Source organism: Carcharodon carcharias, chromosome 2, assembly GCF_017639515.1.
Source record: "Carcharodon carcharias isolate sCarCar2 chromosome 2, sCarCar2.pri, whole genome shotgun sequence".
Classification (NCBI taxonomy): Eukaryota; Metazoa; Chordata; class Chondrichthyes; order Lamniformes; family Lamnidae; genus Carcharodon; species Carcharodon carcharias.
In genome coordinates, this window is record NC_054468.1 from 193628039 (window position 1) to 193651228 (window position 23190).

Sequence of the window (23190 nt, forward strand, 5' to 3'; positions counted from 1 at the left end):
GGGGTCCTCCCCCACATGCTGAACAGAAGATTTTGCCCTTGGGTATGGAACCCCAATGTAAGCTAGGAATTGCTAGGTACACTCATAGGTGTGCTATATAATAACACTTGTGTTACCAGTGAAACTGTACCTCTTATAAGATAGCTTGTTGTTTGCCATCCTGTGAGCAGTGCCATTGTTGGGAGATCTGATTATTGTTCTGATAAGGTTTTATGCACCGCCATTTTATGTGGGCGGGCTAACTAAGGCCCGCCCAGCATGACTCGCACCTGGAAGGGCTGAGCGCTACCTGTGTGAGCAGGGGGAAAAGGGAGAGCCAGGGCCTGTGCTGTCTTGCGCATGTGTGCGAAAGAGCGCAGAAATCTTCCTGAGGCACGGAGCTGCCTCAGGGAGATCAAGTTCAATTATAAAGATGGGAAAAATAAAAAAATAAAATGATTCAGACATGTCCCCTCATGTGACAGTGTTTATGAATTTTCATTAAAAATTTTATTTAATTAATAAACCCTTCATTAAAACTCATCCTGCTCGTGGATGAGGTTCCGTGAAAAATGTGAAGGGCAACCCTGACAATTACTTTAATTAGTTCATTAATTGCCTTAACGGGCCTTTGACAGTTTGGCGGGTGCGCAGCTGACTCTGGTGTGCACCTGCCGAACAGAAGGTCAGAGTGATGCGCGGTGACATCAGGAAGCACGCCCGATGTCACCACGTCATTTTATGTGTCGGTATGTGGGGTCTTTCCCCACACGCTGAACAGAAGATTCTGCCCTTGAGTATGGAACCCCAATGTAAGCATGGAATTGATAGGTACATCCATAGGTGTGTTAATATAATAACACTTGTGTTACAAGAGAAACTGTACCTCTTATAAGATAGCTTCTTGTTTGCCATCTTGTGAGCAATGCCATTGTTGGGAGATCTGATTATTGTTCTGATAAGGTTTTATGTGCCTTATCTAAATAAATACCTCAAAAACACTGGACTGAATCTTCTGGTTGGCGTGCTGGGGTGGGCCCGACATGCTGACACATAAAATGATGTGCGATGACGTTGGGCTTGGGTCCTGACGTTATTGTACGTCATTTCCATATTTCATTTGGCGGGCGGGCGCCAGAGGCGGCTGTGCACCTGCCGAACTGTCAACGGCCTATTAAGGCCATTAAAAAGTAATTACACTTGTTAAGAACACTGCCTGTCCAACCTTAAGGTTGTCGGGCAGGCGAAGAGCCCAAGTGGCTTTTGCATTTTGCAGGAAAGCTCATCCACGGGCTGGATGAGGTTTCCTGAAGCTTTTATAAAATAAACAAAGAAAGTTTACTAACTTCACAAACATGTCCCAGCTCATGTGACACTGTCACATGAGGGGACATGTTTAAATAAATTTTTACTTTATTTATTAAAAAGTTTTCTAATCCAGTCAATCTCCCTGAGTCAATCTCCAGCTCAGTGCCTCAGGGAGATTGCTGCACTCTTTCGGCTCTGCGCCCGCCCCCACCCGCTCCTACCCAGCCCGCCAGCCGCCTCCTCCCTCAGAGTCTGAGACTGACATGATAAATATTTCATTTAAAATTCTATTTTGAAAATTTGTTCCAGAAGCACTAACTAAGCAATACAAATTTTATGCTGCTCACGCAGATTACTCAAAATGGATTGCACAACATGCCATAAAAATAATTGAATAATACATTTTAATGCTCTATTTGGATGATGGTTAAAAGTGAAAGAGAATATTATATTATGTTAGTTTACTTTCCAATCTTGACTAGGATACTTTGAGAACTGAATTTGATTCACTTTGGTGATTTTTTGGCTTCCAACTTGCAGTGTGACTTTGTAATAGAACAGCTGTCCCTTTGTAGTTGCTTAATAAAGATTTGAATACTGTGGAGACTCCTTTTCAAGTGCAAAGTTGAATTGTGAGTATTGCCTCTTCAAATTCCTGCTGTATACTCATTAACTGCCAGCATAGCAGAAAATAGGTGTCACAGTTTAGTGATTAAAATTCTAATTTACTTTGAGTCTTTGGATCTCAGAATAACATTGTGCAGTAATTTTCTTCTTTTAATAACTTCCTTTTAATTCTCCTTACTTCAAACATGTATGTTTCAATTATATTTGAGGCTAACAGAAGCATAATACCACTTTTAAACTTGGACTCAACAACAATCAAGCAATATGTGAAGTCCCATAATGTTAATTATTTATGTAGTTTTTAACTTGGAGCTTTCCTCAAAGAGATAGTGGATTCAGATTCCTATTCAATTACAAAATCCCATTGAAATCAATGGACACAGCAAATTTTATGCCTTTGTAGTAAAGCTCCCCCATTGCAATTCTGAAAACATAGACTGGGAACTGAAGAGGGTGCTCCCCAAAAATACCAGCATTGGGTGGTACATCAATTCAGCACTGGCAATAATCACTAGGATAGAGGGGAGTTGTGGTGGTGGAGGGCAGGGCAGGAATCCTATTCTCCTCTCAATAGAGGCCAATTCACACTGTTTAAAAGCTCCTTAGGAGCTATTCAAGGCTAAGGCCTGTATTTTCCCTTTAATAATGGTGGGTGGGCCCCGAATCTGGGATTCCTGACCCCATTCCTGGACTGTCTGATTTTTGGGAGTGCCTTTAAAATGTGTAGGGTGGTTCCTGTCAAAAGCCTGCATCCAGCACTCCTAACTTGGCCAGCTCCATTGCGGAGATAGGTATAACCTACTCCTCCACAATTTTCATGGATTGGGGCCAGATTTTTAAAGAGTCGTGGTTCACAGCCCCTCAGAGGAGTCATGAACCGTGGTCTGAATGAGGGGATCTTTTGAAAGGTAAGTTCAAAAGGTCCTCCTCATGTCTGTTATGCCAGCTCCGCCCTTCTACCCACCCCCTATGGCCCCTCATGCCCCTTATAACTTTCCCCTATGTTGAAAAAATTATTTCACTACAAATCAGATAAAAGTGTCAATCATCCAGATCCTTTACAGTATCAATAACAAAAACCACAAACCCTTGAAATCACTTAACCTTGTGTAAACAAACCTTTTGAAATTAACGGCAGAGATCAGAGTGCCTGAGAAAATTATGAATGAATTACTTTTTTCAAAGCTTTTTTTTACACATACTACAGGGCAGAAAAAGGTTCATTGGTTCTAGACGGTGCATAGTGGGTTATTGGGCATGGAAGTACCATGGCATGGCATGGATGTATGGAGGGCCATAGCGGGTGGGTGGAAAAGCAGAACTTGGCATAGAGGACATGAGGGGCCTTAGGAGGTAGGCGGGGGACATGAGATGGCATGGGGAGTTTTTGGAGAGTGAGGGGATATGAGGGGTGAGATCTGGAGGCCCTTTGTGTTTTTATTTTAACTGGGACAAAGTCCCACAGCACTGGTGAACCTTTTAAACAGGCCACCTCCACACCTGCAGCCCCTGTGGCTACCTCCAAACTTCTCCTGGGTTGAATGGCCCAATTCCAGCCCGAATTAGCTCCCTGGCAATGAAGATCTCACTTTTGTGGGCACAACTCCTGCCACCTGTCTCAAGGATGGAAATCCGGAACTGTAACTTTAAATGTTTAAAGGGTGTATAGGTTTCCTGCCCCTTCAGAAACTGATTAGCTGAAGGGAGGCAGGTAAAGAATGGGCAGCCAGCCAACCCCAGAAGAGGGCCAGTGGGGCAAAGGGGGAATGGGCACTTGGTAAGGGAGTGCCATGGTGCTGCACAGGTGGCAGGGAGAGTGTGCATTGAGCACCCAGGCTTTGAATGGAGTCAGCACAGTCCCGACATTGCAGGAGCAGAAGAGCTGTTGGCAAAGCTGCTAAGGTGAATTGGGTGACCACCTGCCCAGAAGGATGGCTCCAGCTGGCAATGGGGATATGACAGTCAGATTTTGATTCAATGATGATGAGGAACAACATCCTCTGTAGGAAGAGCAGAACCCCAGGCATAAGGAGAGCAGGGAGAGGAAAGAGGGGCTTGAAGACAACAGAGGCCGAATCCTCAACACAGGATCTACTGCCGAAGACAGAGCTGCCTGGAGATGAGTAAGAACCAGTGCCACAGGAGGCTGTGATGTTCCAAACAGATAGTCACAAAGATCTGTGCCCTCATCACAGGAGACCAGCACTGGTCACCAAGCCCTGTCAGTAGTCATCAAAGTCACCTTTGTCTTGAAGGTCTTTTCTCCTGGCTCCTTCCAAGGATCAGTTACTGACCTTAGTGGCATCTTGCAAGTGGCTGCACACAATTGCATCTCATTGGTCACTGATGTCCTCTTTCCCAGAGCAGGAGAGCTCATTCATTTAAGGGCAGATGGAACCTTGCAGGGACAGAGGGCATGGGGTTTCACCTCCATCACTGGATTACCCTGATGCAGGGGATCATCGATTGCACCCATCGAGGCATCCAGTGACAGAAAGAGCCTTTGCTCCTTCGATGTCCAAATGGTCTGCTACCACAACAAGAACTTCCTCAATGTGTGTGCTTACTTTCCTCTCAGCTGCCATGGCTCCTTCATCCCCCAGCAGTCCAAGCTGCCTCAGATTTTCACTCCAATCTCCAAAATATATGGATGGATCCTTGGGAACAAGGGATGTCCCTTGAAGAGATAGCTACTCACCTCCTTATGGGAGCCCCAGACAGAGGTGATACAACCAATACCACCTGCTCAGTATAACAACCGTTGGGCAGGCCGTCAGGCTTCTAAAAATGCGATTCCAGTGCCTGAACCATTTAGGTAGTCCCCTCCAATATCCTTCTCCAAGGATCCCAGTCATTGCAGTGGCTGCTGTGCTCGCCATAACATTTCCCTTCAGAGAAGTATGGATTTTGAAGATGGTGAGGGCCTGGTAGGAGACAGGTCATCCAGGGAGGAGTAGGAGGTAAGAGGGGTGGTGGAACTGGAGGCAGAGGGAGATGATGCTGAACAGCAAGATGGCCTCCTCCAGGACAAAGACTTCCCTCCTCTCCCTCACAACCTTCAGCATTAGACCTGGTTCGGTATCGAAGAAGCGAGGGACAGCCGTACTGCAGGTGCCAGGTCTCCAGCTCCCCTGTGATCTGCTTCCCTCCAGTGTGGTGGAAGTGTATGGCACAAAACAAAGGACAACCACCAGTCTCAGTGATGGCTACCATCTTGTGTCTAAGTGAGTCCCACTCTTCATCTGACCCACCTCCATTCTCGCCCACTGGCTCTAAGTGGACAAGAAATTCTCCATGCCAATTAAGGACTTCCCCGCACAAAAATCTTAACTTTAATCAGCTTTCCCCTGGAGGTGTGCTTTGATCCACCTGGCTCCTGTCTCCTGCCTCTCTGCGAAAATTCAGTCCCATGAGACAATAGTTGATGTCTCTGAAGGGCCCATTGAGTCAGCCTTCTAACGTGCAGCAGTCCAACTGTCCTATCCTTCTTTTCTCCCAGCAGAGCTCGGAGAGATCTATGGGAGGGCACATTAGTACCACTTCAAGTCTACCCATGACAGGCAGCAACTCCTGTGCTCACTTGCCTGCTTGGGAGGGAGATCGTTGAGGCCAGCTCAGCCATTGTGCCCTGCAAAAAAAGCATCCTTGTCTCCTGGAGTCCAGTTAATTTGCCTGATGGAGGCTAGTACTCTCAACAACTGGTGCATTTCTGCCCATTCATTAAGCCTAAGGATCCATAATTACTGGAATAAAGAATCTCTGTCCCTGTCTCTGTCCCTTTGCAATTATTTGTCTCCTAAGGTGCAGGCAGAGGTTCATTCCCTTACAAGGCAAAGGGGAAACTTTTGGATATTAAGCAAGAATTTTGACTTCTAGCATTCTACAAGTAAATATAATTTAATATACTAGCTACTATTTAATTGAAACCCACTTGAATCTCAAACTGAATATGCTATTGTATATACTGTTGCAAGCTATGCAGTTGAAGTGTGGCTCTAGCAACAGAGATTTCACTTGTCCGTAACTGTATTGATTTTTTTAGTTGCAACTTGATTCTAGAATATACATCATGAATAAATCATTATATTGTCTCCATGTCTTGCATCTAAGTTGCAGGCTATCTCTAGGAATATGTTAAGCAAAGAGTAACAGAAAGCTGCATATTTTTTTTCATTTTAACATTAGTGCCCCATTCCATTATTTTGTTTTTGAAGTACCAAAGCTGCAATGAGAGTTTTTTTTTGCAATGCATCATCCTTTTAGCAAGCGTGTTTTTCTTTTCATAATCTTGTAGTTAGTACATGATTTTATATTGTACTGATCAAGAATACCATGATGTAGTCAGAATTTATGTCATTAAGGCAACCTCATTTCTAAAAGGATCACTTTTAAAAGGAGCACAAATAAATGGCAAATACCTTAAGTTGTATGTTGAAGCTGATTTTCGCTACATGCCAAGAAAAAGATATATTAATATTAATCTTGAATAACATGGTACTTAATTACATATTATATTCCTGTAATGCTGAAACACTTCTTAACAAACAACAATGATTTCTAGTAACTTGTATTTAATATATATAGCATTGCTCAACTAATTGCATTATTGTTATGTGATTCTTATAATTTTCCTGACTCTTTGAGTGATGTAGTAAAAACAAATGGCCTGTTCTTCTCTATTATATGGAGGAAGCATGAAAGAATTGATGAGATTTTGCTAATTCCATTTATATTCACAGGTTAAGTAGGATTGAATAATACCAAAAATGAATGGATTGTTCTGTACATTACAGAAGAATATGTTCCATTTAGCTCGTACGCAAGATTCTTTCTGTATAGTGTATGACATCTACAAAATTATCTAGTAGTCTTTTAATAAATTATGAAGCAAAAATTAATTCTATTTGTATATTTCTCTATAGGTTCTAGAAATTTGCCCTAAGGATATGCGAGCAGACATTTGTGTCCACTTAAACCGCAAAGTCTTCAAAGAGCATCCAGCATTTAGACTTGCAAGTGATGGCTGTCTCCGAGCTCTGGCAATAGAGTTTCAAACCATACATAGTGCTCCAGGAGATTTAATTTACCATGCAGGCGAAAGTGTGGACAACCTTTGCTTTGTGGTTTCTGGGTCCTTGGAAGTAATACAAGATGACGAAGTTGTTGCTATCCTAGGTAAGACTTGAAAACATGCTGTATTGATTCAGGTTACTTTTGTGGATGATAGACTGACATTTAGGCTATTAGAGGTCAGACAGCTGGAACTCATATGCTTTCAAGCAATCATGATGCTATGCATTACGGAAACTATAAGCTTCTAAAAATACCTAAAAGTATAATTTTTGATTGTCTTGATTGTCAGTATGACAGCATACTATATAATGTACCAAATGAATTTGCATTGAACTGAAATATTTGCTAATGGTATCATAGCACACCATTGGCATTTTCAAAACAAAATGCTTAAGAGCTTAAATGTTGTGGCTCTAAAAAATGTCATTCAGGTCATGCAATAGATGATTACGGATAATACAAGCGCCCTTAATGGAGTAAGTTCTAAAGGTAAGAACCATTTATTAGTAGGAAAAATGTTTTTGATAATGCTTTTCATAACCTCAAGATGCCCTAGTTTGTTTCACAATCAGTTAAATACTTTTGAAGTGTAGACACTAGTGATGTAGGAAAAATGCCATCCAGTTTGTGCATTGCAACCTCCCAAAGACAGAAATGAAACACTCACCAGGTAACCTGTTTTAGCTGTTGGTTGAGGATAAATATCGGCCAGGAAAATGGGAGAACTCCCCTGCTCTTCTTTGAGTAGTGCCTGGTGGTCCTTTAAGCCCAGCTGAAAGGGCCTCAGTTTAATATCTCATTCGCTAGATTCTTAAGTTCTGGTTTAAGTCTTGGATTTTAATATTAAAAATCCCTCCTATGTGAGCTTGTAAGGCAAGCTCTACATAGCACAGAAAGTTGGATTCCGTTTATTTTATTAAAGTGTAGATATTTTAGAAGTTACCTCAATACTTATAAACTTAGCAATCATTGCTAACTAGACAAAATGTTAGTGAAGTGTATGTGTATGTAATTCATTTTATCATGAGGAACAGTAGATTTGCAGATAGAAGCTAAGCAGAAAGGTGTGAATATGTGAAGCCCAAAATGGGTTATGTTTGACCTATACATGTGTAATGATTAAAAGCTACCTGAAGGTAGGTGTGCTACAAAAGGTAGAAAGAAAGAGCAAGCAATGGAATGGTAACATTTCTTGGCACTTGGGGATAGATGGCAAAATTCAAATGCTTCTTTCTGGCTCAAAGTTTGATGATCCATCTGTCTTGTTCAAACTGAACCAATAGGCTATCAAATGTAACACATGATCCTCAAACTACAGGGTATGTGATATGCAAATAGTTAAACAATTGTTAAGACAATTGGATGCTTTGAGGATTGCAGGAGCATTCTGCATCAGTTATTTTTGTTAACTGAAAACTTGCAAAACAAATGCAATTTAAATTATTTGCCATAAATAAGTGGTCCTTATAAAATGTGTGTTACATAGCAAAAGACAGCTAATCTTCCTTCTTATTGTGAGTAATGCAGTGTAAGTATTTTATTATTAGGATTTTATTCAGCTGTATGATTTACGGCAATTTTTTGGCTTCAAAATTAGCTTCAATGGCAAGAAAGGACTTCTGGCATTTTCCCATGGTTCATGATTGCACTTTATGCCAATACTTTAAAAAAAAGTTTCAATTAATACCTGCAGCAATACGATTCTTGTGCTGAATAACTCCAGATTGAGTGAGGAATCAACTGATTTTGTAACAAAGTGCATTTGGGATGCAGCATTCTCTCATTCTAAAACCCACCCACAAATCCTTGGTGGCAACATTTAGAAGAAGGTTGAACCAACATTATTTACAGGCATCCTCAGCTGCATTCGGATAAGTCTCTGGTTATTTGTTTTTTACTGCTTGGGGGCTTTTAGGCCAATATTTACTTGTGTTGGCAATAGGTAAGCCCTCCATTGACTTGACATTCAGCTGGTGTGTGTCAGCTGATAATGTGTTGTGCAGATCACTGGTATGTTTCTTGGCAATTGTCATAATGCCTTTATCCTGCTCCAGTCTTCAATACTCCCTACCATCCTGATCATTGGATACCAGACCAGCTGTTTGGAGACACTGAGCACGTGGCTCATGACACTTATCAGGAATCCAAGTAAAAACAAATTTGTCCAAGTACAGACAAATTAGAGCCAAATCTTTCCCAGAGTGCTTTTTGAGCAAACCATCAGCATCCTGAAACAATTATTTCCCTATTTGGATAGACATGGAAGTCCTGTGGATTATAGTCCTGAGAGTCTCCAGATTTGTTACATTTTGCTGCATGCTCTCCAACTTGGCTCTACAGAGATGGCAACCCTTGCAGCCACCTGAGCAGGAAGAAATGGAGATGCAGGAGCAGAGAGAACAGCAGGATGATGAGGATCCAGAACAAGAGCAAAAGTTAGCAGTACTGCCATCTGCTAGAGCTTTATGGCAATAAATCAATGGTTATTCATTCCCCACCCCTGATACCAACAGTCCCTCTTACAATCAGACACAGTTATCCAGAATAATGTCTTCAACTTGAACACCAGCATGAGCATTGTAATTATTTCACCAGGGATGGTCAAACCCCAATCCAAAGAAATTCTGCACCCTGGTTCCAAATTGTTCCGAATTGAAAAGTTAATTAACAGGTCACTAAAGGTCACACTAGTGCATACCCTAGTGCCTGTCTTAAGTGTTCATTTGCCTAATCTGGTGCTCATACTACATGTTACCACAATGGTTAAAGATGCAAGATATCCACTGTAGATATTTGAGATGCTGTGGTGGGTCACTTCGAGGATCTGTGTCCAGAGAAGGCAGAGCTGTTGTATGCAGTCTCTTGGCAGCCAGGGCATCCTAGCTCAAATGGCTGCCTGGCACCTGCATGGCACTGGTTCAGGGATTTGCAGGAAGCAGACATAATGTTATCCTGAGAGAAGATTGCATCTGCCTCTCCCATGGCACCACTGCCCCTCACATGTTCTCTCCCCTTGTCCAGTCCCTTCCCATCTACATCCATGATTCCTTACGTCACATCAACAATTTCCAATTCCCTGGCCCCAACCGCTTCCTCTTCACCATGGACGCCCAATCCCTCTACACCTCCACCCCCCACCAGGATGGTCTGAAGGCCCTTAGCTTCTTCATCGAACAGAAGCCCGAACAACCCCCATCCACCACTACTCTCCTCCGTCTGGCTGAACTTGTTCTCACACTGAACCATTTCTCCTTTAACTCCTCTCACTTCCTCCAAATAAAAGGTGTGGCTATGGGCCCCAGCTATGCCTGTCTCTTTATGGGGTATGTGGAACATTCCTTGTTCCAGTCCTACTCCGGCCCCCTCCCACAACTCTTTCTCCAGTACATCGATGATTACTTCGGTGCTGCTTCAAGCTCTCGTCGGGACTTGGAAAAATATATTAATTTTGCTTCCAATCTCCACCCCTCCATCATTTTCACATGGTCCATCTCTGACACTTCCCTTCCCTTCCTTGACCTCTCTGTCTCAATTTCTGGTGATAGACTGTCCACCAATATCCGTTACAAGCCTACCGACTCCCACAGCTACCTCGACTACAACTCCTCACACCCCGCTTCCTGTAAGGACTCCATCCCATTCTCTCAGTTCCTATGCCTCCATCGCATCTGTTCTGATGATGCTACCTTCAAAAACAGTTCCTCTGACATGTCCTCCTTCTTCCTTAACCGAGGTTTTCCACCCACGGTCATTGACAGGGCCCTCAACCGTGTCCGGCCCATCTCCCGCGCATCCGCCCTCACACCTTCTCCCTTCCAGAAACATGATACGATCCCCCTTGTCCTCACTTATCACCCCACCAGCCTCCGCATTCGGTCATCCTCCGCCATTTCCGCCAACTCCAGCATGATGCCACCATCAAACACATCTTCCCTTTACCCACCCTGGCGGCATTCCATAGGGATTGTTCCCTCCGGGACACCCTGGTCCACTCCTCCATCACCCCCTACTCCTCAACCCCCAACTATGGCACCTCCCCATGCATACGCAAAAGATGCAACACCTGCCCCTTCACTTCCTCTCTCCTCACCATCCAAGGGCCCAAACACTCCTTTCAAGCACTTGCATTTCCCCCAACTTAGTCTACTGCATTCGTTGCTCCCAATGCGGTCTCCTCTACATTGGAGAGACCAAACGTAAACTGGGCGACCGCTTTGCAGAACACCTGCGATCTGTCCGCAAGAATGACCCAAACCTCCCTGTCACTTGCCATTTTAACACTCCACCCTGCTCTCTTGCCCACATGTCTGTCCTTGGCTTGCTGCATTGTTCCAATGAAGCCCAACGCAAAATGGAGGAACAGCACCTCATCTCCCGACTAGGCACTTTACAGCCTTCTGGACTGAATATTGAATTCAACAACTTTAGATCTTGAACTCCATCCCCACCCCCTTTCCATTTCTTCCCCCTCCCTTTTGTTTTTTCCAATAACTTATATAGATTTTTCTTTTCCCACCTATTTCCATTATTTTTAAATCTTTTATGCCCTGTTAGTCTTTCCACCCCACCCCTACTAGAGCTGTACCTTGAGTGCCCTGCCATCCATTCTTAATTAGCACATTCGTTTAGATAATATCATTACCTTCAACACCTCTTTGTTCTTTTGTCTGTGACATCTTTTGATTATCTGCTCCTATCACTGCTTGCTTGTCCCTACAACCACACCACCCCCCCACTTCTCTCCCCCCACCCACCCCCCCTCCCTCACCTTAAACCAGCTTATATTTCATCCATCTTCTAATATTCACTCAGTTCGGTTGAAGGGTCATGAGGACTCAAAACGTCAACTCTTTTCTTCTACACCGATGCTGCCAGACCTGCTGAGTTTTTCCAGGTAATTCTGTTTTTGTTTTATTTCAGAAATGGTTTGTTGCCTTCCTTAATGCACCAGAAGCTAGAGATGTTCAAACCCAGGCCTATAATGACAGCAGGCTTTGTTTGCTTCAATTCTCCATAACTGAGGGCCCTGCTGCTCTGTGAATAAGGATAACCAAATGCTCCATGTTTGGCTACCCTTCATGCTGACTCCAGACAATCTGGAGACTCCTCCATACTGCCTGACTCTATGCTCAGGCTAGCAAACACTTCAGTACACTTGGTAAGTTGGTAGCGCACAACCACTGTCTCCTATTGTCTGGGCCCTTGAACCCAATATATGTGTCCTCTGCAGCAGGGCTAAGATGTGGGCTCCCCCATTACCCCATGGAAAGCTGAGTCCTGGACCATAAGCCCCTGTCCTTGATCCTGCACACTGGTGCTCAGTGCATCTCCCAGCGAGAATTCTTCTAACTCACTTCCTAAAAAGTCTGGTGTGCCGGTTTCTGAGTCGGTGCCTGCAAGGGTAAAGGAGTATGGTATCTCTTCAGCAGGGCTCTCCTCCCCTTCCTCTGTTGCAAATAGACCGGTTACTTGCAATGGATCCGGAGAGAGAATGGAGGGGCAAGAGTTGGTAGTTAGTTACAAGAGTTAGCAGAGAGAAACGAGTAAAACAATACCACTCAGTAACAAGATCAATGAGAAGAGAAAAAGAGGGCAAATTGGCCAATATGATTGTGGAGTATATTGTCCAGCTTGGCAGTTGTGATACACCTGATGCATCTTCTGCCCATGAGTTCCAGTGCAGCCTCAATTAATGCCCACTTAAAAGTCTCATTCCACCACCTTTGGAATTCAATGATCAGCAGGAGTTACCATGAAGGAAGCCCAAAAAGCAAACCTTTGACGGGTTTGCTTATGAGTTTCCAATGGGGCCCATCAAAGGCACTCAGTGCATGATCGAGGGACCTGATAAAAGGAATGGGTGGTGGGGGCGAGGGAGGGGGCACTGAAAAACACCCCCCTGCCCTTGTCTCCGACCAACCTCCTTCTCTCCCCTGACACCCATACCTCTGGCCCTCACCTTTGGCCTTGGATACTTTGTTAATCTTGGGCCTGGGTGGATTCATTGTTGGCAGCTGCCACCGCTCCTGGTGGCGCTGCTTAAAATGGACAGCTGCTTGTTGTCCGGCAGCTCTTCGGAGGCAGGATTTCCACCCCTGGGCTCCTGATAAACACTTAATATGTTGGGTCTTCCCAATGGAGGCGATGTGAGGCTCCCGCTGGTTCTCCAGCTGGCAAGTGAGATCCCCATCACCTGGATTAATTTCTGCCCCAACTTCAAAATAAAATCACGCAGCCCAGCTCTCTCCACTGCCAGAGCAGAGACATCAATGCCATGGGTGAGCTGTGTTCTGATTTTACTGCCCTTGCAATATCATATCTTACCATGTGTCACAGGAAAAGGCCAGTCAATTCCTCTCAAACACAGCGTAAATTTCTACACAGGAATTGCATTGATATTATTGACCCAGCTGCTGCTGCAATAATTACTGAGCACTCCCCTGAGTTTTCGCTGCCATTATCCATTGATTACAGTCAAGGAGCTGATAACTAAAGTGGCCAGGCCAGAACATTTTAAATCCTGTATACTTGATCTGTCAGTTGCAACTAACCAACCAATCAATTCAAAATATGGAAGAAGGGTTGATGATTAATCAAATCTTATGTAAGATATGGTATATTTAGGTTGAAAAATACTGGACTTTTGCTGTGTACAAATGTTCAACGTTCTTTGTGGTGATAACATAGACATACCCAGATGTAAACAGTGTTTAATGATGTGATTAGAATGACAAACTTTAATCAATAATGTTTTTATTTCTTAGTACTTAATAAATCAAGCATTTGTGTTTATTCAGATGAGTAAATAGATACAGGACTGGAGAAATGATACTTTGATTAGTTCTCGGGCAGCTAATATAGAGATACAGTGTTGTGGTATAATCAAAATAAACAATAAGATTAGAAAATTTTAGTTGCCGGTATGAAGGAGACAAATAATTCTGCATGTCAAGTGTTCCAGGTTTTAAAACATACAATTTTTATCAAAAAGCCATAAAGCTATTTTTGCTTTTAAGTTGGTGGAAAAATACTATTGCAGTTCTTGTAGGGTTAAAGGGTGATCAGCAAAGCACAAATTTAGAAATTCAGATTGTAAAATTGTATTATATACACAATATTTTGTGAAAAGACATTATTTGTGCTTGAATGGAACTGTAATCACTATTGATTTGTGAGACATGATTAAACTAATGAAATATGATGGCTGTGCCGGAGTCATCAGCAGGAAATTACTTGTTGGAATTATTATGAAATATTGATGTACCCATGTGGATAGTAAAAAGAAGCATTGTTTGGTAATCAAAGGGTATGCAGTATCTGGTGTAAATAGGACACACATTACACATTGTGAGTGAAAGATGAAGTTTTTATGGTTAAGAGAGGAGTTCTGTGTTCAGTGTGAGGCAAGACAAAAGATTTATAAAGAAAGCATTGAGTGTGGATAGAGATAGGGTGTGTCAGTGTTCCAGTGAAGCTCAACGCAAACTGAAGGAGCCGCACCTCATCTTCCGATTAGGCACTTTACAGCCTTCTGGACTTAACATTGAGTTCAACAACTTCAGATCACGAACTCTCTCCTCCATCCTCACCCCTTTTTGATCCCCCTTTTTTCGATATTTATTTTTTAGTTTTTATATATATATTTTTTCCCACCTACTTCTATTATTATTTTTAAAAATTTATTTCCATTCAATGTTTTATCCCCATGTTATAGCCTATTTCGATCTTTTTTCCCCACAACATTCCCTCCCCCTACCCCGCCCCCACTAGAGCCATCTGTCACTTGCTCATTCTGATGTCTACTCTTAATGTCACCATTAGCACCTCCTTTAGCCAGTATCACCACCATCAACACTCCTTCACCCTTTTGTTTATGACATCTTTTGCAATCTTTCCTTTGCCTCCAACTATCACTGGCCTTCTGTCCCGCTTCACCTGACCCACCCCCTTTAACAGTATATATTTCACCACATTTCTACTTCTCTTTAGTTCTGAAGAAGAGAAATACGGACTCAAAACATTAATTCTGTCTTCCACTCCACAGATGCTGTCAGACCTGCTGAGTTTTTCCAGTAATTTTTGTTTTTGTATAAAGAAAGCATGTTTTATTTCGGGTCTTAGAGCTAAACTGATTCAAGGATTTTAATACTGTTTTGTTACAGATGGCAAACAAATGTTTAGGACTGTGGTAATGTTTTTGCCATTCTATAGAGATTGGGAGTTGAAGAACTGTGGCTTCTTTGGGTGTTAAATATTTTATTCTCACCACTAATTGAGTCACTTGTTGTGGGCTGTTGGGGTAGATCCAATTAAGTTTGATTGCATATTCTGAACATAGTATACCTGCGCCCTGCGCTGTCAGTGAGATTCAGACTAGACTAAAGCACTGCTGCAGTAAAATTGATATGATTCAGGTCACATTTTTAACATCTGATGGAATTTGGAAAATTAAATTGCTGTGCCCATGTCATACTGATGTTTAGTGGCATCATGCACTATTACAACTGTTTTTCTCCATAGTTTTATGTGATTTTAAATGTAGCAAATTCAACGTACAAAATCAGGCCTATCCAACGTGTGGTCCATAGACTGGATTGTGGCCCCCGATGCCATTCTATGTGGCCCAAGGAACCACTGTTCAGAATGCCAGTCAGATGAATAAGTGGAGTGGAATATTTTAAAAGGAACTGCTCCTCCAAATACAGGGCATTCCACTCCCGTGTTTGCTACTGATAGGCTCACTTGTGAGCCTATCAACAGGAAATGTGGGAGAGAAACTGTTTCTGAAGGAGCAGCAAACATCAGTGTCGTTGAGTGTAGTGGGGAAAAAAAGAGGAATTCAGGGAGGGCAAAAGGAAAGAAGGAGGCTGGCTGCATGGCTCAGGATGGAACCGGCTGACTATGGGGCCCGGGACGGAACAGCCTGGCTGCAGGGCCCAGGATGGAACAGGCTGGCTACGGGGTCTGGGATAGAACAGGCTGGCTGCAGGGTCCGGGACAGAACAGGCTGGCTGCAGGGCCCGGGTTGGAACAGGCTGGCTATGGGGCCCAGGATGGAACAGGCTGGCTGCAGGGTCCGGGATAGAACAGGCTGGCTGCAGGGTCCGGGATAGAACAGGCTGGCTGCAGGGTCCGGGATAGAACAGGCTGACTGCAGGGCCCGGGTTGGAACAGGCTGGCTATGGGGCCAGGGATAGAAAAGGCTGGCTGCATGGCTCAGGATGGAACAGGCTGGCTACGGGGCCAGGGATAGAAAAGGCTGGCTGCATGGCTCAGGATGGAACAGGCTGGCTGCGGGGCCAGGGATAGAAAAGGCTGGCTGCATGGCTCAGGATGGAACAGGCTGGCTGCGGGGCCAGGGATGGAACAGGCTGCCTGTGGGGCCTGGGATGTATGGAAGTGGCCATGTGAGATCTTGAAAGGTACACTGTGTGAAACAGACTTGTGGGAATAAGCTGCTGAAGAAGTTTGATGTTCCAGTAGCCAAGGTTGTGTTAAAAGTCTTTGGAGTTTCACTGTCAAGTGCGAGGGAGAAAGAAACTGTGAAATACCTCCCTTATAGAAACAGTGGGTGCTCATGGTGACCTTGCTGGATGTCTTATAGATTAATAATCTATTTTGGACTGTTGCCTGAAAGTGGGTGTGTAGCTGGGAGCTTAGTTAAGTATAAATCTTGTGCAAACTGTTATAAAACTAAATGTAACTGTATAACGGAAATCTTATGTGTTTAAGTTTTCTTTTCACTTGTTAGTAAATGTTTTAATTTAACTTTAAGATCTCTAGAGCTGGACTCATTATTTCTGACTTCAGTGCCCAAACCTTCTCGTAATATATACAAATTGCAAGATTGTTGTGATAGTGTGGCCAAGTTTCCTTTGGAATTTGGTTAGCCTGGCACATGCCACCTACCATAACATTACAGGTAGAGAGAGTGATAGATTGTGTGGGGTAGAGTGAATGGAAAACACAGAGTGAAAGAGTGTGAGTGTGTGGGATGGAGAGAGAATGTGTGTGTGGGGGAGAGAGGGAGAGAGGGAGAGTGCATCCAGCTCACTCTCAGTCTCAGGGTTCTCACTCAACCTCACCCCCACACACCAACACATACTCACACCCACTCACACAGTGGATGAGGGTGAGTGAGTGAGCACCCTGAGATCAGGGCTGCAATTTTCCACCCCTGTTGGCATTGCGCATCATGGCAGACATGAGTGGATAATAGGGCGAGAAGGCCAAAACGTCGTGAAACCAGTTTGTGATCACCCGCTCCATCCATCAATGGTGGGCCGCCTTTCACACTGTCCAACATTGGGTCCTTAATTTAAATGCATTTGCATCTCATATCTTGCCTGCTCGCCAAAATCATCTCCCCACATGGGATCATCTGGACATGTTGGCATGTGTTTCACAACAGCATTTAAAAGGCATGCACCTGGTGAGCTGAACTTTATGGGGAACTTAGAGGTGAGCGCACACTAATGCAGCACTGGTGAAGGTCGCTCCTTCGACTTCAAGGAAGAGGTACTGCGCATTCAGGTGAGGGCACAGACAAGTCATTTTTTCCTGGCTGGCTGACAGTGCAGTGCCGGGGCAAGGGCTACACTGTCTTTGGGGCGAGGGGCAGGAGTGGGAGTGGTGCAAGGCAGCATGGACTGATGGTAGTGCGCAAGCACATGCAGGGGAGTGGAGGGAAGCGGCCACGCATTAGGGAAACCTTGCATTAAGTTAGCATTCTTCCACAGCTGAGACAGTTTAGGCACTGCTACACTGACATGCTTGGAGTCGGGCCTCTAGTTTATCTGCCCATTCAAGCAGAGGCATGAAAGTGCCACCAGATCCTCCTGAACTTTTCGCTCCTTAGGCACAGACTGCAAGTTAATGAGATTTTTAGGGGGCTGCATAAAAATTGGCTGACTGGGCAAGTTGTACAATCTCCTTGCTAAAGCTGGCCGTGGAGCAGTCACTTGTGATGTCTTCTTTCAGGATGGGACGAGTCTCCCCCATGGTTTAAGCTAATAGCGCAGCCTTGCAGTGTGCGTTAGGAGAATGCCTGAGCTGAGAGCACAGCATGCAGTCCAATGGGCGAAGCTGCCACCAATTGGTCAAGTGGAGTTGGGTGGGGTCTTGGGCAGCTGTGCAGTGCACTAATCTCTGGCCTTCCAAGTGGTGGCCAGCACTCTCCAGGATGCAGACTTAACCAAGAGATGTTCTTAGTACACCCATGCTGACCTGCACATCTCTCTCTTGCATCCTGCAGGTGGAGTACACAAGGAGCATGGAGCCTGGCGACATAGCTGTATGCCTCATGGATTACAGGGAGCAGAGACGAAGGAGAAGAGAGCCACAGAGGTCCCTGGCTGGACAGAGGGCAGAGCAGCACCCTCAAGAAGTAGGAGCGGCTGGGGCTCCTGTGCATGCCGCTGAAGAGCCATAGTGAGCTGTTCCCTAGCTAGACCCTGGGTCTACAATGGCACTTGTCATTCCTGCAGATGACCAAGAACCAGTGTCGCCAAAGACTGTGCATGTCCAGGGAACTGATTGGTCACATATGCTACGTGCTGCAGGATTTGGTGTCACGGGTACATGGAGGGCATCCACTGCAAGTGGCCATGAAAGTGACCACAGGTCAATTTTTACATCAGTGGCTCCTTCTAGGGCTTCACAGGTGAGCTCTGCGGGTTCTCACAAGCCTCTGCGCACTAGTGCATCCAGGAGGTTATGGATGCCATATTTGCGAAGGCACAGAACTTTGTGCATTTCACCCGGCATCAGGCAAGCCAGGAAGCAAGAGCACTGGAATTTGTGCAGATCTCTGGTTTCCCACAGGTGCAGGGTGCCAATGACTGCACTCACATGGCGCTTAGATCTCCGTGGCAGCAAGCAGTTAACTACACCAATCGCAAGGGCTCCCGCTCGCTGAATGTTCAGCTGGTCTGTGACCACAGCAAATGCATCCTGCAGGCCTGTGCATGATTCCCTGGGAGAGTCCATGACTCCTACAATCTCAGTGGGTTTCAGATCCCTGATGTCTTCCAGGGTCCACAGAGGCTGCAGGGTTGGCTGCTCGGGGACAAGGGCTACCTACAGAGGACGTGGCTAATATCACCCGTGCGGCCACCTCAGACTGCAGCAGAGAGAAAGTATAACGAGGCTCATGCTGAAACTTGGAGTTTTGTGGAGCAAAACACTGGGCTATTGAAGATGAGGTTCCAGTGCCTGGTCCAGCCCTGCAATACAGTCCGCCGAGGGTATTACGCATTGTCGTCACCTGCTGTGCCCTTCAGAACCTGGTGCTGCAGCAGGGGGAGGAACTGCCTGAGGAGGAGATGGAGGGGCTGCATGTCTCCTCCGATGAGGAAGATGTCAGCGGGGATGAGAGTGAGGAGTCCTCAAAGGCGAAGATGAAGCTGATGAGGCCATCGCATTGTCTAGACATGGCAGGCGCTCAGGAGGTCACCATAACCACTAGATTCGTGGAGCACGATACAACATTCAGTGAGGACACTCCATAGATCCTTACATTGCATCTGTGAATGTTTGCCTCCAATATGGCTGATGGCAGGGCACATAACCTCTGTGATACGGCTCCTGTCATGGAGATGCAACGGATACCCTCGGTCCCTACATTCCAGGAGGATGATGACGACATGCAGTGGGGATGCTGCATAGATCCTCACATAGCTCATGTGAATGTCTGACTCCTGTCTGGCCTTTGGCAGCTCGCTTGCGATCTGTGAACAGGTTCATATTGTGGAGATGCTGTGGGGAAACTTTAACTTCTCATGATTCAATGGCATCCATCGTGAGCTGAACCTTTCATGACCATACTGTCACTGGACACAGATGCTAATGACATGGGGGACCAGCCGCACCTCAAAGGTGCTGGGAGCACACAGAGAAAATGGCGGAACTCTGTGCTGCCGGCCCAGGACATTCTGGCAGCAATGATAAGCCCAATTGATGTGCAGGCATGACTGAGGGTAGGACTTTATGTCCTGCGGGTGAGCGCGTGCCCGACCCGATCGGGTGTAAAATTGCACGCGATGATGTCATCATGCACTCGCATGATATTCCAGTCAGTGGGCACGTACAAGAGTTAGCAGCGTGCCTGCCGACAATTAAGAGGCCTATTAAGGCCATTAATCAATTAATTAAAAGTTATTTTTCACTGCCTGTCCAACCTTACGTTGGTGGGCAGGTGAATCAGCTAGGCGGCCTTTGCATTTTTTTAGGAAACCTCATCCACGGGCGGGATGAGTTTTCTAACATTGATTTAAAAGAAAGATGTTTTGACAGCATTTTTACTATGTCCTTGTTCATGTGAGCGAGTCCTATGTGGAGACATATTTTTCACATTTTCAAAATCTTTATTTTTGATGTTAACATTGTTCAGCTTCCTGATGTAGCTCCCTGCTTTCAGGGAGCTTGCAGTGTGCGCTCCCCTGCGCGTGCGCAGACTTTTTCACTCACCCTCCTCCCGCCCCCACGCCAGCAGCACTGAGCCGTTAATTGGCCAGCCAGCATGAAATCGCTGTCGGGGGCCGATCATGAGCAGTGGAACATTTCCCAGTCGCTCCTGAGTCCACCCAATGACCCAAAAACCTCCCCTGAGTTTCCAGTGACTGAAGGTGCACCATCCGTGTGTTGGGAAGGTTGCACAAAGCACATGGGTGAGGCTCCAGGCTGAGACGCCTGCCATTATCTTGTGCAGGAACAAACTTTCACTTCAGACAGACATAAATACTGCTCATCATAACAAGGAGCCATCGACAAGGTGACATTGTTGGGAGTTTATTTACAACAGTGAACATTATGTACAAGTGATTAGCATTCTTGCCCACAGAGGGAAAGTACATTTTCTTAATCTTCCTCACCCTGATGGTGTTCTTGGTGCTCCCCCGGCATCCACAGTGGTGGTGGAGGCAGCCTGCTGACTGTTATGCCCTGTTTGTGATGAGCTTGACAGACATCCTGTGGAAGGCCGAGATCTGGAGGCCCTCAGGCTACTTTCAGGGTCATGCTGTGTGGCAGTGGTACCCTCCTTGAGCTGTGGAGCTAGAGGTAGGTCCCACTAAGGTGCATGTGTCTGCACTGGTAGAGGGTGTGGGTGCATGCTCTGACAGGTTTTCATGAGGATGTCATCAGATTCTCCTTCCGAGGTGTCTCTGGGGCTTGAGTCAAGGACCTGGGTCGTGGACCCTCTCGACTACTTTCCAGATGTGCCTGTGAAAGCAGGAGACTGCGGAACAGGGAAACTGACTCACAGCATGGTTGTCTGATGGATGTTGCACTGCTGTATCCTCACTTGGTTGAGCACCACTGACCTCACTGTCAGCACAGGAACGGTCCAGATCATCGACGGCCAGCTGGATGACTCTATTTTCAAAGCCTGTGAAGACCTTGATGTCGGGCATTCCTCCACCAGTCTGCGCCCTCTCCCTTTTGTTGTGTGCCTGTTTGTTCTGCATGAAGACAGATGGAGAGAGTGTAAGCAGGACACCTGCCAGGCCAGACGATAAGTATGTCTGGCATGCATGGGTGGTGAATGGTGCCATAGACAGGATGAAGGCACAACTCGCAGGGCAGATGAAGGTGCGTGTGAGAGTGAATGGCAGTGTCCCTTGAACTGGCAGTGAGTGAGATCCCTGTGGATGCGTAATGGGCTTGTGAATGTGTAAGTTGAAAGTGATGAGAAGTGTCACTTACTCTGGTGGAATGGAAGAGATCATTCATCCTCTTTTGGTGCTGGGTGGCTGTCCTCTTTTGCAGGACATTGGCGCTGACCATGGTTACCACCATCTCTCATGCTGGTTCGGCGACCTTGCTGGTTTTCACCCAGAGCAGGGGTAGAGGACTTCATGGCATCCCTACTGCCTCCAGTTGGCGATTGAGGGAGGTGTCTCTAATTTTGGGAGCAGCATGTTTCCTCCCTTTGGCAGTCTTGACTTTCCAGCAGCTTCCAATCCCTTAGGTAGTGCTGGCTCTGTGTAGGGGCGTTCTTTAAATATGGTGCCTGGTTTACTGAAGGTCAGAGGCCGCCCTGCCAGCGTGTTTCCCAAGAATGCATAATTTATGAGGAGGGACGCAAAAAGCTGCCATTGTGGCCAGTGGGTAAAATATCCTTTTTCCCAACTGCTATCACACTTAATGCAAACCAGGGACAATTTCCCCTTGGGAATGAGCTAGACACACATACTCTGATCCTCTCGCAGTCTAATGGTCATCTTTTTCTATTACACTTTTTTAAAAAGCAAGTATCAAATTATTGCTTTGACATTGTTTTATTTTTGCTCAGCAAGTTGTTTCTTTTTTCCTGTTTAATGTGGCAAACCTTATCTTTACAAAGTTTGCTCATTGATCCCTTGAGAGGGAAAAACATGGAAATGTGGCCCCCCACACGAAAAGGTTGGACAAACCTGTACAAAATGAATGCATGATGTTAAATGCCTTAAGTGAACACATTGAAAATGGATGCAAGAGCATTATTTGTGTGAAGAAAATAATTTCTCTTGCATTAGAACAAGTCATGATATCCTCCATATGAATGTGTTAATGACAGCCGTGCCTACATGAACGAAGGAACATCACACGTGACTGATGTTCCAGAGATAGTATCAGATGCACTCAAGACGATAGATGAGGAGGTCTGAAAATCTTCAATTTAAAGATGGAATGAGAGGAGGAAAAGTAGATGCTGGTCTCAAGGGACCAACAAATAGTGCAAGTATAGCAAATTTTCATGTGTACTCTAAAACCATACACCTGTCAATAAAGTTACTTCCATTGTAACCTTGTGTATTTATCCACAAATATACTTCATTGTTTTAGCGCAATGTCATAACCCCTCAGTACTGCGCTGGAATGTTTTTCTGTATTATCTGTTCAAGTCCTTGGAGTGGGACTTGAACCCACAACCTTCATAACACAGAGCCAAATGTGTTACCAACTGAGTCAAGGCTAACGTCATTATTATGGCATGTAAATTGGAGATCTTGGTCGAAAAAGGCTTTTAAAAATTTTTTTTGGAGTTCCATAGGTCTTTTACCTGTTGCTGCCGTCAGAACTTTGCTGCTATGTGGACACGTTTATCAAAATCCATCTGGTTTAAATATTGCAATGAGGAGACTGATAGAAAATCAATAAATCAACTATGTACCAAACCTTTTTTCAGTATTTGCTGCATCAATGAAAATGTACAGTCCCAGT

General features: G+C 45.0%; 1 protein-coding gene across 2 annotated transcripts in view; it reads left to right on the forward strand.

The window, feature by feature from the left end:
* Window positions 1–23190, forward strand: part of kcnh1a (potassium voltage-gated channel, subfamily H (eag-related), member 1a) — a 303671-nt gene that overhangs the window by 114623 nt on the left and 165858 nt on the right. For both annotated transcript variants that reach the window (XM_041178371.1, XM_041178377.1), the window contains one exon: window positions 6837–7089. In XM_041178371.1, the coding sequence (XP_041034305.1) occupies window positions 6837–7089 (253 nt within the window). The remainder of the gene's footprint in view (window positions 1–6836; window positions 7090–23190) is intronic.